Raw genomic sequence first — 25125 nt, forward strand, 5'->3', positions numbered from 1 at the left:
TAAAAGACTCTCAGACCTCCTCCCTCCTTATGAATATCTTAAGATAGGACCCATAAATTACTGCAGAAACTTCCCAACTGGGATTACTTACAATCTTCTCTCCTGTGCTGTTGCCAAAGTGACCTTTCTAAAACACAGATCTGATTTTATTACCCCAAGGCCTCAAGTCCTTTAATAGTTTCCTATTGCTGTCAGGAAGAAAATCCAAACTCCTCAGCATGTTTCATTTGCTCAAGCATATATACTATGCTCTAGCTATCCTCTGGTACCTAACTGCCTGTTTGTCCTCCTTGCTTCCACATATGCTGTTTCCTTGTCTTTAATTTCAACTGCCTCCTCTGCATCCTATTCAAAGTAGAAATCCTGCTTATGGAGTTTTCTATGACTTTCAATAATAAATTAAATGGTTTTCTTCTCTGGGATCTCAAAGCATTTTGTATATGATTTTATTATACCCATTAAAGTGTATTACAACTGTCTACTCTTCTGTCTTCCATCTTGTGTCCCTAACACTTAGAAGAGCACTTCTCACATAGGAGTATTGAACAGAAGGAAAAAGGCCAAAAAATGAAAGGATCTTTGAATGTGGTTAAAAAACAGGTCATTGGTGATGTTAGAAAGTACAGTTTAGGTGGGTAAGAAGAAAAAAAAAGACTGGATATATACAAAATGAAGGATGGAATAGGTAGAAAGAAAATATTCAACATATTCATTTCAAAAATCTGTAAGAAAAGAAAAAAGAAATGGATGAAAGAAAAAATATCACAAAGAAAGACTGCTTTTTTAAAAACACAGATAGCTGACCAAGTTAGAAGGCAAAAGAAAGCAATTTGAGAGAAAAAACCAGAAGATTTAAAAAGAGCAAGTACAGAAATCATATCCTATACTCAGAGGACAGAGATGACAGAGAGAAAGGCTGGAATGAGACTGGAAGAATATAAGACAGTTGTTGAAACAAATGTTTCAAAGTAAGCATAGAATACTTTCCATTTCAGGCATGAGAATTTTCATTCTTTTAGTTTCCCAAACTAGAAATCTTAAAAACAAAAACCCCCAAAACCAACCAAACAAAAAAAACTTTGGCACATTCCTTCTATCCAGCTATTATTAATCTATAACCAACTATCGTTTCTTCTTTGTACATATCTTTCAAATCAGCTCTTTCTCTCTCCCCCTGACATGACTCTCCTACCTTATAAGCCTTCATCAACTCTCAACTGAATTACTGCAAAGCTCCTAAGAAGTTTCTAATTCTAGTGTCTCCAACATCAAATTTAACAAGAAAACACATCCAGCCTTCTCAAACATTCTCTGTGAAGCTCTCTCTGACGCTGTCTCTGACCAGATTCACCCCCTCCTCCATGCTACTACTGCTCCTACAAAACAGGGGTTGGCAAACTCTGGCTCACTGGCCAACTCTGGCCCCTTCCTATTTTTATGAAGTTTAACTGATAAGTAAAAAAATAAAGTTTAATTGGAAAAGCCATTCCCATTCTGACTTTTACATATTTATGGCTGTTTTTAGGCTACAATGGCAGAGAAGAATAGTTACAACAGAGACCATATGATCCACAAAACCTAAAATAGACTCTACAATGATACTTTTTTTTTTTTAAAGATTTTATTTATTTATTTGAGAGACAGTGAGAGAGAGAGAGCGAGCACATGAGGGGGGGAGGGTCAGAGGGAGAAGCAGACTCCCTGCTGAGCAGGGAGCCCGATGCGGGACTCGATCCCGGGACTCCAGGATCATGACCTGAGCCGAAGGCAGTCGATTAACCAACTGAGCCACCCAGGCGCCCTACAATGATACTTTTATTTTACTTTACTTGTTCACTTACAATAATAATAGAAGTTGATATCAGGTACTTACTGAGATAAGTACCTGATATCACTGTTCCAAGTAATTACACATATTTTACACATATTATCTCATTTACTCTTTACAACATTCTTTTTTTTTTAAGATTTTATTTATTTATTTGAGAGAGAGTGCAAGAGAATGACGATGAGCAGGGGTAAGGGCAGAGGGAGAGGGAGAGAGAGAAGCAGACTCCCTGCTGAGCAGTAAGCCCAACATGGGGCTCGATCCCAGGACCCTGAGATCATGACCTGAGCCGAAAGCAGACACTTAACTGACTGAACCACCCAGGAGCCCCTTTACAACATTCCTAAAGGAGCAGATATTCCCATTTCCATTTTACAGATGAAGAAACTGAGGATTTTCATTCCAGATCCTATGTTTTTAACTACAACACTAATATGGACTATATTCTCTTTCTTGAGTTTGTTAAGAACACAGATCATACCTAAATCATCTTATTCCCAGAGCCTAGCACAGTGCTTGACATAGTACATATTCTATAATTGTTTGCTAAATTAATCTTACCAACATATCCACTTTCATGCTGGCCTTCTCCCTGCTCAATACCCTTCGATGCCTCCATATTTGCTTACTGCGTCAGGTCTAAACCTCTAAACTCCTCTGACTGGCTTTAAGTCTGACCATAATCCAGGGCAACTGTACCTATCAAAGTTCAAAAAGCTTAATTGTGTCCAACTTCTTCTAGGAGTTTTATGGTTTTGGGTCTCACATTTAGGTCTTTAATCCATTTTGAATTTATTTTTGTGTATGGTGCAAGAAAGTGGTCTGGTTTCATTCTTTTGCATGTTACTGTCCAGTTTTCTCAACACCATTTGTTGAAGAGACTCTTTTACTCACTGTATATTCTTGCCTCCTTTGTCATTGATTAATTGACCATATTGTGTGTGGGTTTATTTTTGGACTCTCTATTCTGTTCCATTGATTTATGTGTCTATTTTTGTGCTAATACCATCTTCTTTTGATTAGTACAGCTTTGTAGTGTATCTTGAAACCTGGGCTTGTGATACCTCCAACTTTGTTCTTCTTTCTCAAGATTGCTTTGGCTATTCGGGGTCTTTTGTAGTTCCATATAAATTTTAGGATTATTTGTTCTAGTTCTGTGAAAACTGCTGTTGGTATTTTGACAGAGATTGCATTTAATCTGTAGATTGTTTTGGGTAGTATGGACATTTTAGCAATACTGGTTCTTCCAATCCTTAAGCATAGACTATCTTTCCATTTGTTGTGTCATCTTCAATTTATCTCACCAATGTTCTATAGTTTTTGGAGTACAGGTCTTTTGCCTCTTTGGTTAAGTTTATTCTTAGGTATTTTATTATTTTTGGTGCAGATGTAAATGAGATTGTTTCCTAAATTTCTTTTTCTGCTGCTTCATTACTAGTGTACAGAAATGCAACAGATTTCTGTATATTAATTTTGGATGCTGTGACTTTACTTAATTTATTTATCAGCTCTAATAGTTTTCTGGTGGAGTCTTTAGGGTTTTCTATATATAGTATCATGTCATCTGCAAATAGTGAAAGTTTTACTTCTTCAGTACCAATTTGAATGCCTTTGAACATAGACAGTAATCTCTCTGACATTGGCCATAGAAACATTTTTTTTAGACATGTCTCCTCAGGCAAGGGAAACAAAAGCAAAATTAAACTACTGAGATTACACTAAAATAAAAGGCTTTTGCATAGTGAAGGAAACTGTCAACAAACAAGGCAACCTACTGAATGGGAGAAGATATTTGCTAATGATATATTCAATAAGAGGTTAATATCCAAAATATAGAAAGAACTTATACAGTTTAACACTAGAAAAACAAATAATCCAATTAAAAGATGAGCAGAGGAACTGATTAGACATTTTTCCAAAGAAGATATACAGATGGCCAACAGACACATGAATAGATGCTCAATATCACTAATCATCAGGGAAGTACAAATCAACACCACAATGAGATATCACTATATGTGTGTCAGAATGGTTAAAATAAAACAGACAAGAAATAACACATGTTGGTGAAGATGTGGAGAAAAAGGAACCCTAGTGCATTATTGGTAGGAATGCAAACAGGTGCAGCCTCTGTGGAAAACAGTATGGAGGTTCCTCAAAAAATTAAAAACAGAGGGCGCCTGGGTGGCTCAGTTGGTTAAGCGACTGCCTTCGGCTCAGGTCATGATCCTGGAGTCCCGGGATCGAGTCCCACATCAGGCTTCCTGCTCAGCAGGGAGTCTGCTTCTCCCTCGGACCCTCTTCCCTCTCATGCTTTCTCTCTCTCATTCTCTCTCTCTCTCAAATAAATAAATAAAATCTTTTAAAAAAATTAAAAACAGAATTACCATACAGTCCAGTAATTCCACTACTGGGTATTTACCCACAGAAAACAAAAATACTAGTTTGAAAAGATATATGCACTCCTATGTTTACTGCAGCATTACTTACAATAGTTAAGATATGGAAGCAACCCAAGTGTCCATCCATACATGAATGGATAAAGAAGATGGGGGTATATATAAAAAGTGGAAAATTGGGCGCCTGGGTGGCTCAGCCGGTTAAGCGGCTGCCTTCGGCTCAGGTCATGGTCCCAGGGTCCTGGGATCGAGTCCCGCATCAGGCTCCCTGCTCGGCAGGGAGCCTGCTTCTCCCTCTCCCTCTGCCTGCCTCTCTGCCTACTTGTTCTCTCTCTCTGTGTCAAATAAATAAAATCTTTTAAAAAATAAATAAATAAAAAATAAATAAAAAATGGAAAAATACTCAGCCATAAAAAGAATGAGATTTTGCCATTGGTGACAGTATGCATAAACGTAGAAGGTAAAATGCTAAATGAAATAAATCAGACAGAAAAAGGCAAATACCATATGATTTCACTCACATGTGGAATTTAAGAAGCAAAATAAATGAACAAACAAAGAAAAAAGAGAGACAAACAAACAAACAAAAGACTCCTAAATACAGAGAACAAACTGGTGGTTGCCAGAGGGGAGGTGGGTGGGGGGATGGGTGAAAAGGATAAAGGAGATTAAGAGTATACTTTTTATGATGAGCACTGAGTAATGTATAGAATTGTTGAATAATTATATTGAATACCTGAAAGTAATATAACACTGTATGTTAATTATACTTCAATTAAAAACATTTTTTTAAATTCAAATAATGTCCAACTTCTGTTTCAGAATTGGCTACTCTTCCTTCTTAAGCTGTGTGACTCTAATTCAACATATGAAATAAGCTAAGCTACCAATGAAACTCACCTGCCATCACGGGATCTGTGGAGACTGCCGTGGTAGCTGCTTACTTTGCTGTGGACACTCCCTGCTTTGCTTCTCTGATCATCCACCATAGCAAGCTGAGTTGAAGAAGCATGTGTGGATGTTCCTTGAGTGGAAGTTCCTCTTGATTTTCTTATAATAGGAGTATTAGGATCCCTCAGAAGAGACTGAGCAAAATCAGGTTCCTGTAGTACCTGTCGGCTCTCATTCACTATCCTAGAAAACAAACACTAAGTTTAAGATACAGACTAACATCCCTATAGACCAATAAATGTGACACACTGACATTATTCTTGAAATTAATTGCTCTCCAAATAATGTCTTTAGGAGAGATATAAGGTAACATTGTTGACAGAGGAAAGAATTTAACAAAGATCGTGTCAAACTGTACTCTAAAGTGGTATGATGGGAAGAAGCCTGTATTAGAATAAGGAAGTCTGGATTTTAGTTCAATAAATACATGATCTTAAGCAAGTCATTATCCCCTTTCCTTCATTTTCCTCATCTATAAGATGAGGCTATACAATTTCATCATTTCTAAAAAGTCCCTTTCAATTAAAGAAATTTATGATTCTCAAGTACACTGAAATATTACAAAGATATTACAGTTGAGAAATTTTTTCTTGCGTGGTTTATGAATGTACTGGAGGCCTCACTGTAGCACAGATATATACATATATATATATTTTTTTAAAGATTTATTTATTTTAGAGATAGAGCACGTGTGCACACACACACATTCAGGGGGAGGGGCAGAGACAGAGAGAGAGAATCTCAAGCAGACTCCCCAGTGAGTGTGGAGCCCGATGTGGGGCTCCATCCCACGACCCTGAGATCATGACTGACATAAGCTGAAATCAAGAGTAGGACGCCCAACCGACTGAGCTACCCAGGTGCCCCAACAGATATATTTTTCACCTTGTAAGAACAGTTGTTTAAAGGCTACAATTTGGTTTAATGGTGAAACAGTTGTTCAGTGCTAGAATAAACATGAGTGGTCGTAATTAGAACAAAATGTATTAAAAAGTAATTTAAGCTAACATAAAATTAATTACCAGACATCTTAAAGGCTTAAGGAAAAAAACTTAAGGAGATGAATTATTGTCAAGAACAAAAGTTTTTAACTGCTACAAAAAGGTTAAAAGCAGATAGATGTTTATGAAAATGAACAAAGCAGTAATTAAATTGATAAAAGAGCCAGTTAAATAGTTACAAAGATCAGAGTCTCAATTTATATAAATGACTATGAGAATCAGAGGTTAAAGTTAAAATCAGATAAATAATTTCATGAAAAAATAAAGCTCCAACATATATAGATTGGATCATACACTGAGAAAGTGCATATATTCTAAATTTTCAGATTACAAAAGGATTGTTGTTACTACTACTGTTTTTAGTGGTGAGGTAGAAGGGCTAAAGGAAGGCTAATACTTGTTGAGTACCCACATTGTGCCAGGTGTTTTACATAAACTCTCCTTTGATCCTTCTTAATAATGTTTTTATTATGGAGATCAATGTCCTAAGAGGGTATCTCTAAGAGGATATTATGTATCTATTGTGAATAGATATCTATTAAGAATAAATACCGTGATCTCTGTTTCATAGATGAAAAAACTGAGGTTCTAAAGGATTAAAGAACTTTCCAAAGTCACATAACAAAACCAAGAGCCAGGGATCAAACTTAAGTTTAAGTGACTTAGAAGCGCCAGGGTGGCTCAGTCGGTTAAGTGTTTGACTCTTGATTTTGACTCGTGATCTCAGGGCTGTGAAATCCAGCCGCATGTTGGGCTCTACCTACGCTGGGTGTGGAGCCTGCTTGTGATTCTCTCTCTTCCTCTCCTTCTGCCCCTCCCTGAAACTCTTGTGCTCACTCTTAAAAAATGGCTTAAAAGCCAAATGTAATGACAAAATATAATGTTTATAATAAAATATTATATATACATATGTATATATAACATATGTGTATGTATGTGTGTGTGTGTGTGTGTGTGTGTGTGTGTATCCTCAAAGTGTCAAAAACTGGATACAAGAATGAACAAGTCAAAACAGTTAAAAAAAAAAAAACCCAAATATATGTTTCTCTGTCATCAATGGCCCTAATCATAGATTCATACATCCCAAGTCAGCCTTGATTGCTGACTTTATTTTCTGAACTTATTTTTAAAACTTGGTTCAAATTGAATTCTGGTCATGCCAAAAATTTAATCCACCTTCAAATGGTAAAGGTTTGTCCCCTCACTTTACAGATAAGAAAACAGAGAAATTAAGTGATATGATTTAGATAATTCCAAAAGAAGATTTCTAAAAATATTTCAATCAGTGTCAGAATTACTAGTATAAGCACAATCTTAAATGTGGCTTCACTTAGGGGGAAAACACTAATTTGATTAGCACAATTTTATAAACTAGTCTCTTTGTAGCACAGTACATAAGCAAAGACGAGAGTCTAGAGTCAGACTGCCTGGGTCTGAATCTCAATTCTAGCAATCACTATGAAACCCTGATTCCATGCCTCAGTTTCCTTATCTGTAAAATGATGATCTCTCTTACAAGGCTATTTGAAGGATTAAATGGTTTAACATATATAAAATGCTCAGAACAATGCTTGGAGTATTAAATGTGCTCAATTAATTGGTAACCGTTACTACAATTATTTTATAGTTATTTTTCAAAGGCTAAAGCAGACAAATGCTAGAAATAGCTATGGGATGCTCACACTCTTGAGCTCTAGAATAAGGAACTCCCACTCTAGCCCAGGGCACAGTCCTAGCTTGTAGGATCACAAGGACTTTGTTGGGTAGGGATGCATGATCACAGAAAACCAAATAGAAGGGTCTTGGGAGTTCTAACCAGTTTCAAAAGGATTCTGGCCCAATCAGGATCCCCCAAATAACTAGGATGATGCCCTATAAGAGTAGCTTGCGTTTAGTTCTATCTAGAATTTCTAATATAACACTATTATAGAATTGTGTCCAGAATTGTATGGTCCAGAGATGACCAGGAATGTTTAATACAAGCCCTTTCCTCAGTATTTTTACTGTGATTAAAATATATGTAGGGCACCTGGGTGGCTCAACTGGTTAAGCGACTGCCTTCAGCTCAGGTCATGATCCTGGAGTCCCGGGATCGAGTCCCACATCGGACTCCGTGCTCAGCAGGGAGTCTGCTTCTCCCTCTGACCCTCTTCCCTCTCATGCTCTCTCTCATCCTCTCTCTAATAAATAAAATCTTTAAAAAATAAAAAAATAAGATAAAATATATGTAAAAATTTCAAAGAATACACAGATAAATCACAGTAAATCCCACAAGGACGGCTATTCCATGAAAGCAGGGACTTGGTCCATTTCTTTGCTACTGAATCCCTGGTATCACAACATTAATTCATGGCACATAGTAAGCATTCTATAAAGACTTTCTTAAAAAATGAATGCCCAGGAAATACATTTTTGTTGTTGCTGAACAACTCTTATTCCCTTCTTTTCTTCTGTGCTCAATGAAACTTACTTAAAGGAGAAATGCATCATCTGATATCCCTAGTAGCAGCCTTAGATACAGTAGTAAGAAATGTATATTTTAAAATTGGGATTATTTTGTCTCAGTCTAATCTGTGTAAGAGAAATGGCTAATTACTGGTACTTTAGAAAATACAGATTTTGTTAATGAGGCATTTTAAGTTGTATGAGAAAAGTACATTAACCCATATAAGGCACAAGATTTTAAATACAACCTTAAGAGTTTTATAGGCTATCTCCCAAAACCCATTTTCCATGGACCTTAGTTTAAGTAAAATCATAAGCATATAGACTCCACTAACTTAGAATTTGAGGGAATTCAGGTATAGTCTCTACATAAGATTTAAACTGAGTAAAACTTTTGAAATCATTTCTTCTTTATGAATATTGCAGGGTCTCATTTTTGTTCACTCTATGATTAAAGATTCCATAAATATGCCCTCAAGAGATTGCTTTGGCAAGTCTTATATTTTACCATGACACTCTAATATGCAGTGTGGCCAACTATGAATTACAATAATTTCTTTAATGCATTTCATTATCATTTTATAAATGCATTTAATATTTTTCTATTTTGGCTTTAATGTGTACTTTATCATAATGGAATAACATGTTATCTCTTTATATAATTTCTGGTATACTTGGAAGAACAATGGGCAATTGGAAAGGGAAGTCTAACCTAATACTTGTGTGATTTTTGGCCAAAGCATTTAATCTCTCTGTGCTCAGTTTTCTCATCTGTAACACAGAAATAATATATAACAGCCTTCACAGGACTATCAAGAAGACCAAGTAATACTATAATAAAAGCATTAATTTGTTTTTAATTTTAAGAAAATTATAATTTAAACTTTCAAAAAATAAGATCAGCTTTCCCTCAAATATTCTCAACTAGTAAGGTATAGACCTTAAGCCTGGTTCTACTTGGCTATCTTCTCAAAATCAACTTTTAGCTTTTAATTAATACATGCTACCATGCTAATCACAACTGGTAGCAGCCAAGGTTACAATCACATTGAAACACATCCTCCAAATCCAAAGTGTTTTCACATAAGCAATACAAAATTTTATGTGAATGTGAGGTTTGTGAACATTGTGATAATTTCAACTTACTCTTTTTTCCTACGACCATGAAAAAAACTGGCCCATTCAAAGCATGTCTTTTTGCTTCCAACCCAAAAAATGGAGGGAATACCAACTATGAGAGCCATCAGGTATTTCATCAGAAAGAGAATCAGGTCTGGACGACTCATTTGAGTAACCTACAAGAAGGGAAAGAAAAATATCTTAAATATATAAGAAGAACTTTCTATCAAAGGCCATTATAAATCTTTTAAATAAACAATAATAAAGTAATTCTACAAACTTGGTATTTTCATTTATACTTACTATTCTTGTTATATGGAAAAGATACACACTCCTGAAAATTTGACAGTAAGTTTCTATTTTATGTTTTGAGTCCCGTATTTTTATTAGCTCACAATGGTATCTTCTAAAGAAAAAGATTATTAATGTAGAAAATAAGCCATGAATAAGAATAGAGGCTCAAATAATATCTATATTCTTCTTGGCCAGTTCTGTTAGTCCTATCATTGGTCATTACAATATAAAAGCAGGAAAGTATTACTCTTTCCCCCCATTTTATTAATTTCTGTTCTCATCTTTTATAGCCCTTCCTTCTATCTACTTCATTTTACTCTGCTGGCTATTTTCAAGCTTCCTCTTTAACCTATGAGTTATTTATAAGTACATTTTCTAGTTTCTAGTCAGATGAGTTTTTAAAAATTGCTTTTTATTGTCAGTTTCAAGTTTAATTATTGTGGTCAAAGAATGCGGTCTATATTATTCTGGTTACCTTAAATTTTGGAGACCTCCTTTTGATTTAAGACACTGTCAATTTATATAAGTATTCCTTGTGTACTTTAAAATAGCACATACTCTCTGTTGGGTACAAAATCTTCTATATGTATTAGATCAACTTTATTGGTTCTGTCATTCAAATTTTCTATATTCTCAATTAATTCTCTGTTTACCTGTTTTATTTTTTTTTTTTAAGATTTTATTTACTTGAGAGAGGGAATGAGCAGAATGAGGAGGGGCAGAGGGAGAAGGAGAAGGAAAAGCACTTCTCACTAAGCAGACAGCCCAGTGCGGGGCTCAATCCCAGGACCCAGGGATCATGACCTGAGCCGAGAGTAGACGCTTAACAGACTGAAACACCCAGGCGCCCCTACCTATCTGCTTTAACAGAGGTATGCCAAAATCTCTCACATAACTGGGGACTCGTCAGTTTTCCTTCTAATCCTGTCAGTTTTCACTTTCAAGCCTATGTTAGGTATTATGTTAATTCAATAATGCTCTAGATGCTCATTTTGCTTGTTAATACTCTTCACCTTCACAGGGAGAAGCAGACTCCCCACTGAGCAGGAAGCCTGATGCTGGGCTCAATCTGGGACTCCAGGATCATGACCTAAGCAGAAGACAGATGCTTAACTGACTGAGCCACCCAGGCGCCCCTATACAAGAGTTCTTAAAGCCATTCCTTGATTCTTCACCTTAAACTGTATTTTATCTGACATTACTATTGCCACATCAGCTTTTCACTTCATCACAGCAACATATTTTCCAGGTGTATCTTTTCCTATTTACCAATGAATTTCTTTCAAGTCTGTCCCTTTGGGTTATACTGCCTCTTTTAAGCAGCATACAGTTTACTAACACTAAAATGTCCACTCCATGAAGAGATTATTTTCCCCACTGTTTTATCCCCAGAGTCTAGACCAGTGCCTGCACATAGTAGGTACTCAATAAGTACATACATGTAAAAATATACTTGGTTTTATTAGGAAAAAAATAGTTAAAATGATCAGCACCTCCATCTTTTTGAATAAGAAAATATTCCTAGCACACTATATAACTACCTATATTCCTTATTATTTTCCAGGAATTCAAAACAACCTTTGCAAAAATAATTTTTTATTATCTTTAGTTTTGTCAAAAAGTACACCCTTTGGTGTACCTTTGGCTTACCTTTGCGTTTTTTCTTCTTGCTAAAGGATGCCCTTTAAAAATTCTTACAAATAAGGTATGCCAGAGACAAATTATTTGTCTTTGCCTGAAAATGTCTTTATTTTGCCCTCAATCTTGAATGATAAACATTAGTGTATTGTCTTCTAGTTCCTATTGTTTCTGTTGAGAAGTCTAATTGATAATCTTTTGGAGATTTACTTCCTCTCTCCGGTAGCTTTTAAAGTTTTCTTTATTCTTTTCACTTTATAGTTGCACTGAATGTTTCTCATTGTGATTGATTTTTATTTCTCCTGCTTAGTATGTAGAGTGTACTTTTAATCTAAGGACCCAAGTTTTCAATTCTGGAAAATTCTCAGATATTAGGTTTTTGATTACTGCTTCTTAAGTCATTCTTATGGCTTCTTGTTCTACAACTCCCATTAGATCTATACTGAAGTTCCTCAATCCTTATTTTTTATGTCTTTTAACTACATAATTATATTGTTTTTAGTACTGTATGTCTCTCTATATTCTGTATTCTGGATGAACTCTTTAGAACAGTCTTCTACTTCACCAATTCCCTCTTCAATCATGTCTATGTTAGGGTTCTTTCTATCTACTGATTTAATTTCCATGACTTCAATTCTAAAATGTCTAATTAGTTCTTATATTTGTCTATTCTTATTTCATTTCTGCTAATTTATCATAATTTCTTATTCTTTTAAAATGGTTTTTATTGTTTATCTTTTGGAGAATCCTAAACATACTTATTTTTAAATAAGTCTTTAAAAAATTAGTTTACTACTTTCATTTCATCTGGGAGGAAATCTATCTTCTAATTGTTGATTTTGTTGGATGCTTTCTAGGTTTGGCTTTTTTCTTTTCTGAATTGTGCTTTGGAATTTTAGTTTGCAGATCTTGAGTGAGAATTTTCCCTCTCCCTTTCTCCCTTCCTCCCTCCCTCCATTTATCTCACCCTGTGTCATGACTTGTCTTCACCAGTGCCCACAGGGACCTGGTCAAAAACCAGGTTTTATATTGGTGATTGTGAACTCCAGATGTTATTGGTTACTGGAGATTCAGGTACTAAGTCATTGCAGTTTGGCTTAAATATTGGTCTTAAGGTGGTGCTGGTGTCCTCTCACATCTCTAGATAAGTAGTTTTATATTAACTACAGCTTTAGGGAACAGTTGGTATTACCTTTTACATGAACTTCCTTTCAGGAGCAGGGGAGCCTCATTTCCAATTCCTACTTTTAACCAGTGAGCCTAGTTCTGGTCCTCTGACTTCCATGTGACACTTATACATCCTAATATACCCCAGAAACTGGATGCCCAATCACCTCTGGCTACTTCATACCTGGAGTTCAGTAGGCCCATGTTTTTCATCACTAGTTACCAACTTACATTTCTGTTATACAAATAAGTTTATTTTGTCTTTTAGACTGATTACATTTAAAAATTTTTATTGTTTTATCTATAAATGATTTTATGTTTATGTTTTATCTATAATCGCACATGATTACAGTTAGCCTGGCAAGCTCAAAACATAGAATTTAAATTACAATCATAACCTAGAATTAAGGTGTAATTCCTTTAGAATTTACCTAAAAGTAAAAAAGCAAATATTTATAGATCATCCACTACTCTAAGAATAATTCTGCTCAAAGCCCCATGAGACTTATGAAACAGATGTAAGGCTTTATTAATGTTCCCACCAAGCTGATAATCTAAATGAAAATACAAATTAAAGAAACCACTGAATAGTTAAGAACTATAATTAAGAAGCAGATGAAGAGACATATAAGCAGATCACAAATAACCTCCTCATTAAAAAATACAATGGCTTCCTGTTATTCCATTTTTTTAAGATTTTTTCTTTAGGTAATCTCTATACCCAACAGAGGGCTCAACCCCAAAATCAAGAGTCACATGCTCTACTGACTGAGCCAATCAGTTTCACTTTTTTTAAATACTTCTATATAACATCACTTATTGATGACTATCTCATACTTAACAAAAATTTATCTCCCCTGACTTCTATAACACTGCATAGTCATGATTATTCACTTAATGAGGCATTACTTTCTTACTTTCATTACTTTCTTCTTGACTTCCTACTCCTGCTCTTCTACCATTTGCTCCCCACTACCCTCTATACAAGAGTTTTGGGTTTTTGTTTTTTTTTTAAGATTTTATTTATTTGAGAGAGAGAGAGCAAGCGAGAGAGAAAGAGCACAAGCAGGGTGAGGGGCACAGGGAGAAGCAGACTCCCCACTGAGCAAGGAAGCCTGATGCTGGGCTCAATCCAGGACTCCAGGATCATGACCTAAGCAGAAGACAGATGCTTAACTGACTGAGCCACCCAGGCGCCCCTATACAAGAGTTCTTAAAGCCATTCCTGATTCTCTCTTTATACTCTCAACTAATCATTTAAACTTAGAAGTCATCTAGTTATATTCTTTACCTAACAAGTTAATTTGCTTTCAATTTAGTTGTTCTGTGAATATAACTAGTATGGTGGTATTGATAAAATACAAGTTTGCCTCTTCCATGTTCAAATAGCTCTAGCTATTCTGCCCACCTGTCCTAGTTTTGTCCTCTGGTACTGTCAAGAATAAGACTACCATTCAAGAAGTCCTAGTCAATTCAATAACATACCCTGCCAGAAGTGAAACTTAAAAAAATGGTGTATTAGGAACAAAGACACAAAAAGACTAACCAGAAAATCCAAGAGAATCAACAGAAAAACAGAAACAGAGTTCAGTAAGTTGGTCAAGATTAATATACAAAAATCAAATGTTTTCTTATATACTGTCAATAACCAGAGAAGAAATATAATGAAAACGATTTCATTTATAATACCAACAAAAACAAAAAATATCTAGGAATAAACCTAGCAACTAGTAAATACAAAGAAAATGATAAAACACTATCAAAGGACACAGAGAAAAACTGAAATACATAGAGAAACAGTCCATGTTTCTACATGCAAAGACTCAATGTTTTAAAGATGTCAAATCTAATTATCCCCCAAATTAATCCTATAAACTTGGTACAATCCAAAAAGAGCAAAAGGATTTTTTCACAGAATGTTAAAAGGTAAGTATATGATAAAAGTATTTTAAATAAATGGGGGAAAGATCATAGATTGTTTAATCAATGATGTTGGGATGGTTGGCAATCCACCTGGAAACAAACTAATTTAGATGCCACCCCACACAAGAAAGAAAAATAAATTCTAGACAACAATAAATTAAAAAAGTATGAAAAGAATGAAGAACATTTTTATAATGGAGGTGCAGAAGGCCTTTTCAAAAAAGTAACATGAAACAAAAAAGCCATAAAAGGAAAAGACTGACAATTTTGATTACTGAAAACTTAAAACTTCTGCAGAACAAGAAACTAATTCAAATCAATAGATTAATGACTAACTAGAAATATTAACTATATTATCTATCAATAAAGCAAATTAAGGAACAGAAACTGAATAAAAATAGAAAAAAGGGAAGAAAACAGCAAATACACACACATACAAGCACACTCACAGCTACAAAGAGAACAAAACTAAAATGGCTTCATTCTGAATCTTTTGTAATTTAGACTTTATGAGATCTAGGCACAGATTGTGTGTTTTCTGTGAAAATTTAGGATCCTAAGTGAGAGGTTCTTTTTTTTTTTATGTTATGTTAATCACCATACATCCCATCATTAGTTTTTGATGTAGTGATCCATACTTCATTGTTTTTATATAACACCCAGTGCTCCATTCAATATGTGCCCTCTTTAATACCCATCACCAGGCTAACCCATCCCCCCACCCCCCTCCCCTCTAGAACCCTCAGTTTGTTTTTCAGAGTCCATAGTCTCTCATGGTTCGTCTCCCCCTCTGATAAGAGATTACTTTGCTCAATTCCATTCAAATAAATTTGAAAACTGATAGAAACAAATGATAGTAAAATTTAAAAAAACCTGATTATATAAATAAAACTATGTCTCATTTATGAATTTTTATTCAGACAATTCAACAGCAAATTCAAAGAATATGCCATGACCAAATACAGAAATACAAATAGTCCGGTGATGGGTATTAAGGAGGGAACATATTGCATGGAGCACTGGGTGTTACACAAAAACAATGAATCATGGAACACTACATCAAAAACTAATGATGTACTGTATAGTGACTAACATAATAAAATAAAATTAAATTTAAAAATATGGTTCAATATTAGGAAACCAATTTATAAACTCAACATATTGTTGGATCAAAGGGAAAATATATATAGTCATTTTCATGTATGCCAAAAGGCATTTGATAAAACATCCCTTTTTGGTTTTTAAAAGTGGGCACCTGGGTAGCTCAGTTGGTTAAGTGTCTGCCTTCAGCTCAGGTCATGATCAGGGGTCCTGGGATCAAGTCCTGCATCGGGCTCCCTGCTTAGTAGGGAGTCTGCTTCTCCCTCTCCCTTTGCCCCTTCCCCCTGCTCTTGTGCTCGTGTGCCCTTTATCTCATGCACGTGTGCTCTCTCTCTCTCAAATGAGTAAAATCTTTTTTAAAAAAGTTATAATAACATACAAATAGATGATAAGTTCTTAAAGTGACAAAATAATTCTATCTCAATCCAAAAGCATCATGCTTAATGGGAACACCGGGAGCCACTAAATATTCTCATTAAAGTTAGGAATACAAGAAGCATATGTACTACCACCACTCTTAGTTAATCTTGTTTTAATAGTTCTAACAGACTGTAATTAGACAAAAGAAACAAATTATGAGTCTAAAAACTATAAAGGAGATAAAATTATTATAATTTATAAGTAATATAATTTTATACTTGGAAAAACTAACAGAATAAGGTAAGAACTATTACAAATCATAATCAAGGTGGCAAGGTACAAAGTAAAATACAGAAATTACTTTCATCTATATAAATAACAATCACAGGAAAAAAAGGTCTTCATTTGCCATTGTTACGAGCTTAACTGTGTCACCCTAAAATTCCTATGTTGAAGCCCTCTCAGTACCTCGGAAGGTGACTTATTTGGTAATTAATGTTAAATGAGATATGAGTGGGTCCTAAACCAATCTTCCTTACAAGAAGAAATTTAGACACCCAGACATCAAGGATTCACCATGTGAGAAAAGACCATATGAAGAAAAGACCACTAGAAAAGACTATGTGAGCAAATAGTAAGAGGGTGACCATCCACAAAACAAGGAGAGGGGCCTCAGAGGAAACCAACCCTGCTGACACCTTGATCTTGACCTTCCAGCCTTCACAACTTTGAGAAAAAAAGTTTCTGTTGTTTAAACCACCTAGTCTGGGGTATTTTGTTATGGCAGCCTTAGGAAACTCATACAATCACAGTAACAAAAAAGATAAACACCTAGGAAGGAATAAATTTAATAAATGAGTGATGTGTTGGAAGAAGCTTTAAAATACACTCCCCCTTAAAACATGCTCTTCACTAGAAAGAATCACTATTATAAAAATGCAAATTCTTCTTGATTTAGCCATTAAATTTAACACAATTCTAATAAGAATACCAAGAAAATTATCTGGGAATCAAACAGAATGATTCTGAAGTTCATATAGAAGAACAAACAAGTCTAAACAGGAAAATGCTGAAAGAAAATAGAAATATGTAAAATTGACCTGGTGATGGGTATTAGAGGGCACGTATTGAATGGAGCACTGGGTGTTATATGCAAACAATGAATCATGGAACACTACATCAAAAAAATAAATAGAGAAAAAAAGTTTTAATGAGATATAATCGCTATATTAAAAATGCACATATTTAATGTATAGAATTTGATGAGTTCAATGTATGCATACAACCATAAAACCATCACCACAATCAAGTAATAAACATATGCATCACCTCCAAATAAAGAAATATGTAAAATTGAGCTATAATAAAATTGTATAGTGCTCGCTTCGGCAGCACATAATAAAATTGTATAATACTGAGGGCATAGTTTCAGTATTTATTATATGTGATTATTTCAAATCATTCAGAAAAAAGAGGAATTATTCAAAAAGTAGATTCTAGATAGGTATCTAGAAAAAATAGCACTGAAGTCATACCATATGTCATACTAAGATAAATTCCTAGATCAAAAATTCAAATGTTAAACAAAAAATTAAACAAAAAAGAAACCACAAAGTTCAAGATGAAAACTTATATTCTCAGTACAAATGACTTTGTACTTATGACACAAAATCTAGAAGCCATAAAAGTAAAGACAGATAAATGTGACTACATAAAACCCCAACATTTCTGCATGGCTAAAACTTCCTTAAAAGTCAAAAGACAGTAAAAAGGGTGATATAAAATTTTCACAAATTTATGGCAGATAAAGAGGCTAAGTTTGTTAATAAAATTCTATAAATAAATAAAAGCTTATTACTTAAAGAAAACTGGCAAAATATATGTATAGTTTATAGGAAATTAAATACAAATATAAGAGCTCAGGCTCCCTTACAGTTAAAAAAATTAAAATTATTTGATGGTTTTACTTTTTAACCTATCAGATAGGTAAGATCCAAATCTGGTAGTATTTGTTGTATTTGCAAATGGGCGGAGAAATATACTCTCATATATTGCAGATGGGAATATGAATTCATACATCACAAAACACAATTTGGCAATATTTATCAAAATTATATCCTTTATGAAGCTAATATGTCAACTATATCTAAAAAAATTATACCCTTTGATCAAGCAGTTCTTTTAAAAATTTATGCTACAGATCTATTCACATATGTGAAATGATATACAAAAACTGTTTGCAATAGTAAAATACTAGAGACAATGTGCATGGTATATTATGAGGTCAGAAAAAATACTGAGACTTTTTGCTTTAGGTATTAGTCTCCAAGATATATTGTTAAATGACAAAAGCAAGATAGAGAAGTGTGTATAGTAGCTATCATTCAAGTAAAAAACAAAAAGGATATATTTGCTTGTACATGTGTAAACATCTCTGAAAGTATATACAAATTCCTTGTAACATTCAAGTCACCTTGGGAAGGACACTAGGAAGCTGGGAGACAGGCATAAGTGGGAGACCTTTTCCCATATACTCTTCTTTTAGGTTTTGAACCATATGAATATAGTATCTTTATAACACTTTTATGAATAAAAAATAGAGAACTTCATTTTTCTAAGTCTGAGCATTCCAAATATAAAAATAAGAGTTGGGTGGGCTATGAGGAAATATCCCCATTGGGGGCAGTATATAAATTGGTATAACATTTCTGATAGACAATCTCGTAATACTTACTAAAAATTGAGATGTGTACAACATTTGAGCCACAAATTCTGTTTTAAGAACTATATTCTAAAGAAATAGTAGGTCAAGGGCGCCTGGGTGGCTCAGTTGGTTAAGCGACTTGGAGTCCCAGGATCGAGTCCCGCATTGGGCTCCCTGCTCAGCGGGGAGTCTGCTTCTTCCTCTGACCCTCCCCCCTCTCGTGCTCTCTCTCTCTCATTCTCTCTTTCTCAAATAAATAAAATCTTAAAAAAAAAAGACATAGTAGGTCAATAATAGGAGATTATTCAAAAATAAATTAGGGTACATCCAAATAATGAAATAAGTAGCCATTCAATAACGGTAATACAAAGGAAAAAAAGGAAGATACAGTAATGTGCTTGTAAATGTTTAAGTGGCTTTCTGGAGGGAGGAGAGCCCTGTTTTACAGCATCCACAAATTTTGTAGTGTAAATACCCCAACCATGCCACTTTCAAGTTACCAGTGTGATATCACTTACTGTGGAGTCACAAAGACATACACACAACTGTCTCTTGTGAGTCGGTGTGAGCCAGCTCTAGTACACTACTGGGTGTACATGGCTATGTCAAATATGATCACATTTATATTTTTAAAATTATATATATCTATATTTACCTATATTATCTATAATACCTGTTATATTTATATAATACCAAGTATGACTTTTTGATGTGTTTTGTTACCTACCACTACACATTGTTCTAGTTATCTATTCTTGTGTAAGAAACCACACCAAAACTTAACAGCTTAAAACAGGAACTTATTATCTTGACAGTTTTGTGAGTTGACTGGGCTCAGCTGGGTGACTCTCACCTGGGTTCTCACATAGTTGCAATTGGATGACAGATGGGGCTGGAATCATCTGAATGTAATATTGAGATGGACATAGATATAAGATGGCTTCTTCACTCAAACACCTGAAATCTCAGCTACAATTGCTGGAAAAGGTGGGAGCTGGCTGGGATCTCTCTCCCACTCTCCTTCCCTTCCTCTGTTCATGCAGCCTTACCATATAGCTTATGACTACTTTGGAATTCCATACATTTTGTGGTTTCAGAATAGGCTGACTTATTTGAGGCTGGTTCCCCCCACAGCAAACATTCCAAGAAAACTTGAAAAAAATGGCAAAGCTTCTAATGACTTAGCCTCAGGGTCATGCAGAATCACTTCTGCTGCATTCTACTAATCAAAAGCAAGTAAAAAAGCCAGCCCAATTCAAGGAAAAGAACTACACAAGAGCAAAAAGTATAGTTCACTGGCTGGGGGCAACAGCATGTATATCTCTAGAGTAGCTATCAAAATATTAGAAAAACATATAGAAAATGTAAATGCTGGTTATATTGATGGGGAGGTGTGCTTTTCCTCTGAGCATGTTTTACAGCTTTTCCTGATATTCTGGAATTTTTTTAAGTGGAGAAAACCATATGTATATAATCAACATTTACAAAACATATTAACCAGGAAAACTTTGATTATATTAATGGAATGCCAAAAGCTCATGTGATACAACATAAATCTGGATTATGGTAGATATCAGTAAATGTTCTACAAATGAACTGCTCTAAGAAAATATAAAAAATTATATTCATATTAAAGAAAGTATATAGTGAATATTATAAATAGCTAAAGTAAGCTATATGAACAGATCAATAATCAACTAGATAGAAAACATGATGATGAACTGTAAATGAATCAATGCCCAGGACTTATATTCTACATTTACACACACACACACACACACACACACCCCTTCTTGTGACTTCCTTGCATTCTCCACCATGGCACATTATTTCTTAAACACAGATTTTCACATAGTAGTAAGAACAAATGAATATAGGTAGTATATAAAATGAGTTCAAGCATGTAAAGTACTTAGAACTGTACTTGACACCTAATAAATGCTCAAACATGTGGTATATGGGGCTTTATTGTCCCAGAAGATACTAAAAAGTCCATAATAAGATATTCTGTGGTAAAATAAAATTAGGATATTATAATCCTTCCTTGGAGATTCACATGCACATTCAGATATTAAAAGCTCTGAGAAGTCCTGAAGTAAGCAACTGTTTATCTTCATTTATCCCAGTGTTTCTAATGCTATTATATATACTTAAATTTCCTCATCAGAAAACTGAGGGGTTAGAATAGGTAAATTCTAAGATCTATCCTTATAACCTATAACCCTATTAATCTTGAAAATTTTTCTAGGTGAATTAGAAATTAGTCTCTAAGTTTTATTATGTCAAATTTTGCTCCCAAAGTTATTTTCCATTATTTAAAAATCTATCATTCTAGTTAACACACATTTTAATTGTAATTATATACACTTCTGCCTCACAAAAACGAGAAGGTTCCTATAAAAGTGGAGGGAGATAAGGGAAAGAATGAGACCATTGAGAAGCATGCTTCAAATCATGTCGGCTTATATTCGGTGAATGGTGAGAAAACAATAACTGACTGAAGAAAAACAATTATTTGTAAATGTGAGGAAGAAGACCAAGAACGTAAAAATTAAAACTAGTCAAACTGTAATTAAAGAAGTCTGGAGGGAGATCTAATCAGAGTTGAGCAGAGAATCAGAGGTATTATGTAATGTGAAAAGAGCACTGCCCTGAGCAATGTGACCTTGGTCAAATAATTTAAAAAATAGCAGGCTTGAACTCAATGACTTTGAGGTTGCCTTCAATTCCAGATGACTGGTCATCTGCAGTCTAAAATACTCTTCTTCAGAGATCTTATACAGTCTAATCCCTATATATATATATATATATAATCCATATATATATGGAATCAAAGTCTAGGGAGGTGAATTGATTTCCTCAAGGTCATATATCTAATTAATTCAGTCACTTAAATACTGAGTGCCTACTGTATCCTGGTACAAGAGATAAAACAGTAAATGAGTCAGAAAATTTCTCTGCCCCACTGAGCTTACATTCTAGAGAGAGGTGGCGGCAGGGTGAGGGTGGAGTGCTGTCAATTAACAAGGAAATAAAAAAATCTTATAATATCAGGTAGTCATTAACTCAGAACTAAAGCAGAGTAGGGAATAGGGTTTGAGAGGTGGTGTGTGCATGGGCCACATATTTTAGATCAAAATTGTGAGAAAAGGCATCTCCAAGAACACATTTAAACAGGGATTTGGAGTTTACTCTGCAGAAGGAACAGCAATGACAATAATCCTGAGAGAATGAATCTGTTGTCTCTCAAGAACAATAACAAGAAGACCAGTGTGGCTAGAGCTGAGCAAGCAAGGAGAATGGTAGGCAGTAAGTCAAAGAAGTAGGCAGAAACCACATTATATACGGCCCTGCAGGCAATGGTAAAAATGATAAATTTTATTCTAAGAGTAATAGGAAGTCACCGGTGGGTTTTGTTTGAAGGCACAACATGATCTCATTTATGTCTTAAAAAGTTCACCCTGGCTACTATGTTGGAAATAAATTGTAAAGGAACAAGAATAGAAGATGAATTTAAAGGCCATTGTGGAAATATCAAATGGCTTGGACTAAGGTAGAAATGAAGGTGGTGAGCAGTTGATGGATTGGGTGTGATGAGGTATATGAGTAAAAGAGGGCTCAAAAATGGCTCCTAATTTGGGTAAGAGCAACATTTGGATGATGACATCATTTACTAAATGGGGAAGAACTGGGGATGGGATGTAGGAAGAAGCAAGTTTAAGGAGAAAAACAAAGTTCCATGCCTTGTAGACTTCTAAATGGAAATGTCATATATATGTGTGTGTATGTGCATGTGCGTGCGTGTGCGTATGTGTGTCTGGAGTTCAGAAATGAAGCTGGGCTATGTAGTCTAAAACATGGGACTGGGCAAGACTACCTAGAAAAGGGCAGGGGGATAAAAAGAGATCCTAAGTGAGAAACCATATCTTATAACTTCTTTAGTGTTTTAAACTGCATTGTACTGTCTTTCATAAATTAGAAATACTGTCCACATAACAGAAACGCTTTAATTAAAGGGAAAGAATGCTAAAAACAAAAATTGATAACAACAAATCAGTAAAAGCAGCAACAACCAAAATCTACAATTAGACATGATAATACAGGGGAGAACTGGAGGACAGAGGGGATGTAACACAGAATATTTTGTATTATAAGGTTCTGGTTAAAACCAAAATTCCAGGGAAGACAAATCAGCCGCTGCCCATGGTAAGGATACAGTGATGAAAAAGCAACTCAAGTAACACCTGCTTTGTGAACGTGTCATATGCAAAGAGTACTGGAGCCAGAGACACTATGAAAGAATGGCCAAGCTATTGCTGTTAGGAAACCAATTTTCCCTTATAAACAAGGAAAAAGAAAGGAGAAGGAAAATGCATTATTATCAAGCTGTAAAATCACAAAAAATTTAGGCAGTTATCATGTAAAACAGGATCTGTAGTAGCTAGAAAGGCAAAGCTCATAAAGAAAAATATTTAAATAAAGGAAAAGGAATACAATGTTCAGTTTTTATTTAAAAATAGCCCTGTAATGCCTGAGTGGCTCAATCGGTTAAGTGTCCGACTCTTGCTTTTGGCTCAGGTCATGATCTCAGGGATGTAAGATCAAGCCCTGCATTGGGCTCTGCGCTCAGCTTGGAGTCGGCTTGAGATTGTCTCCCTCTCCCAGCTCACTCTCTCGCTCTCTCCCTCTAAAATAAATAAATCTTCAAAAACAAATAAATAAAAATAGTCCTATAATGAACTGAATGCCTATGAATCTTTTTTTCTTGTCAGGAAAAAACCCACCAAATACCTCAGTTCCTTGTATAATTAAAATAAACAAAGGAGAAACTTCATTCTCTCATTTATAATTGTCCTTTTAAAACACTATATTCCTATTGATGCTAAATAAATCACCTTAACAATGCAAAAAAAAAAAAAAAACCAACAAAACAAAAACCTCACCTGATGTATTTCTTTGGTCTATTTACTGGGAACTAAAGGAGAATCCCAGGAAGAGATGGGAAACAATCAGCACCCACTCTAAGCCCTGTATCTTGATTACTGTAATTTTTCTACAACAGCCTGGCTAGCTGTGAAATGCCTACATTCACTCTCTTCTGAATAACTGATCTCCTCTAATGCCACTCTAATTTTAATCAACAGAATTTTTCAATATGACTTTATTCAACCATAACACGAAAGATATTTTTCCATATTTTGTTTTTCCAAAATTAGATCCAAAATCTACCAAAGACCCTGGGACTTAAATTCTTTTTACTTATATAGAAAAAATTATTCAGGCTAAGGGAGAAAAAAGCCTTGCAAAGAAAAAAACCATCAAGGCCATACTTTTGGCTGTTGTAGTGACCTAAATTCAATTACTGTTTCTGAGACTTTGGCTCTGAATCAGGTTGCAGAGTCCTTGGCCACTTTCCCTATGAAATGGATCTATACTAATGGATACACATTAGGTTTGCTTTCATTTTAATTATTTATTTAATGTCCTCTAATATAACCTTCTTTTATGTTATTTTCTCTCTGGTTTGCTTTCATTTTTAAAAAGATTTATTACAAATGTTGGCTTATACTAAGGCTGTGGTCGCCTAAAGCCCACAGAAAAATAAACTGTTGATCAGGCTCATGCAGAATCTATCATGTTGATAAGTGACAACAGTTTTAGAATGGAGGTCTGATTCCAAATTTTGCGCACTTAATACACTACTTTATCTGCCTTTTATTCTGCTTTGAAAAGTCACCTACTTGCCCCATCAGATATAAAGACTTATGGTAATTAGACAGTAATTAAGACAATGATAGAAAATTAAGATAAGTATAGAAAACCATGGAATAGTGAAATAAGTTTCACATATACAAACCTGATATACGACAGAGGCAGCATTACAGATCAATAGATAAAAGACTAGTCAATAAATAACGCTAATTGGATATCTACATATTTAAAAATGGTATTTCCCCCTGCACAACAGATACAAAAATATATTCTACAGTTTAAAAATCCAAATCTGGAAAGCAGGACTTTAAAACTGCTGGACGAAAACATAGATGAATATTTTTTATGACCTTCAGCTAGAGATTTCTTAAAATACATAAAAAAACAAAGAAAAAATGGATAATATAGACATTAAATTTTTAAACTTCAGCTCAAAAGACACCATTAAAAAAAGTAAAAAGCCAAGTTAGATATCTGTATTGC

The 25125-nt window shown here is 34.7% G+C and overlaps 1 protein-coding gene across 3 annotated transcripts in view; it reads right to left on the bottom strand.

Annotated features, from left to right (window-relative positions):
• The window catches only part of FZD3 (frizzled class receptor 3), a 101795-nt gene that overhangs the window by 17151 nt on the left and 59519 nt on the right, over positions 1-25125 (bottom strand). For all 3 annotated transcript variants that reach the window (XM_025874018.2, XM_073892529.1, XM_073892530.1), the window contains 2 exons: positions 9771-9919; positions 5128-5361 (listed from right to left, as the gene is read on the bottom strand). In XM_025874018.2, the coding sequence (XP_025729803.1) occupies positions 5128-5361; positions 9771-9919 (383 nt within the window). The remainder of the gene's footprint in view (positions 1-5127; positions 5362-9770; positions 9920-25125) is intronic.

This window comes from Callorhinus ursinus, unplaced genomic scaffold, assembly GCF_003265705.2.
Source record: "Callorhinus ursinus isolate GAN/ISIS: 27379988/994484 unplaced genomic scaffold, GSC_fseal_2.0 scaffold4, whole genome shotgun sequence".
NCBI lineage: Eukaryota > Metazoa > Chordata > Mammalia > Carnivora > Otariidae > Callorhinus > Callorhinus ursinus.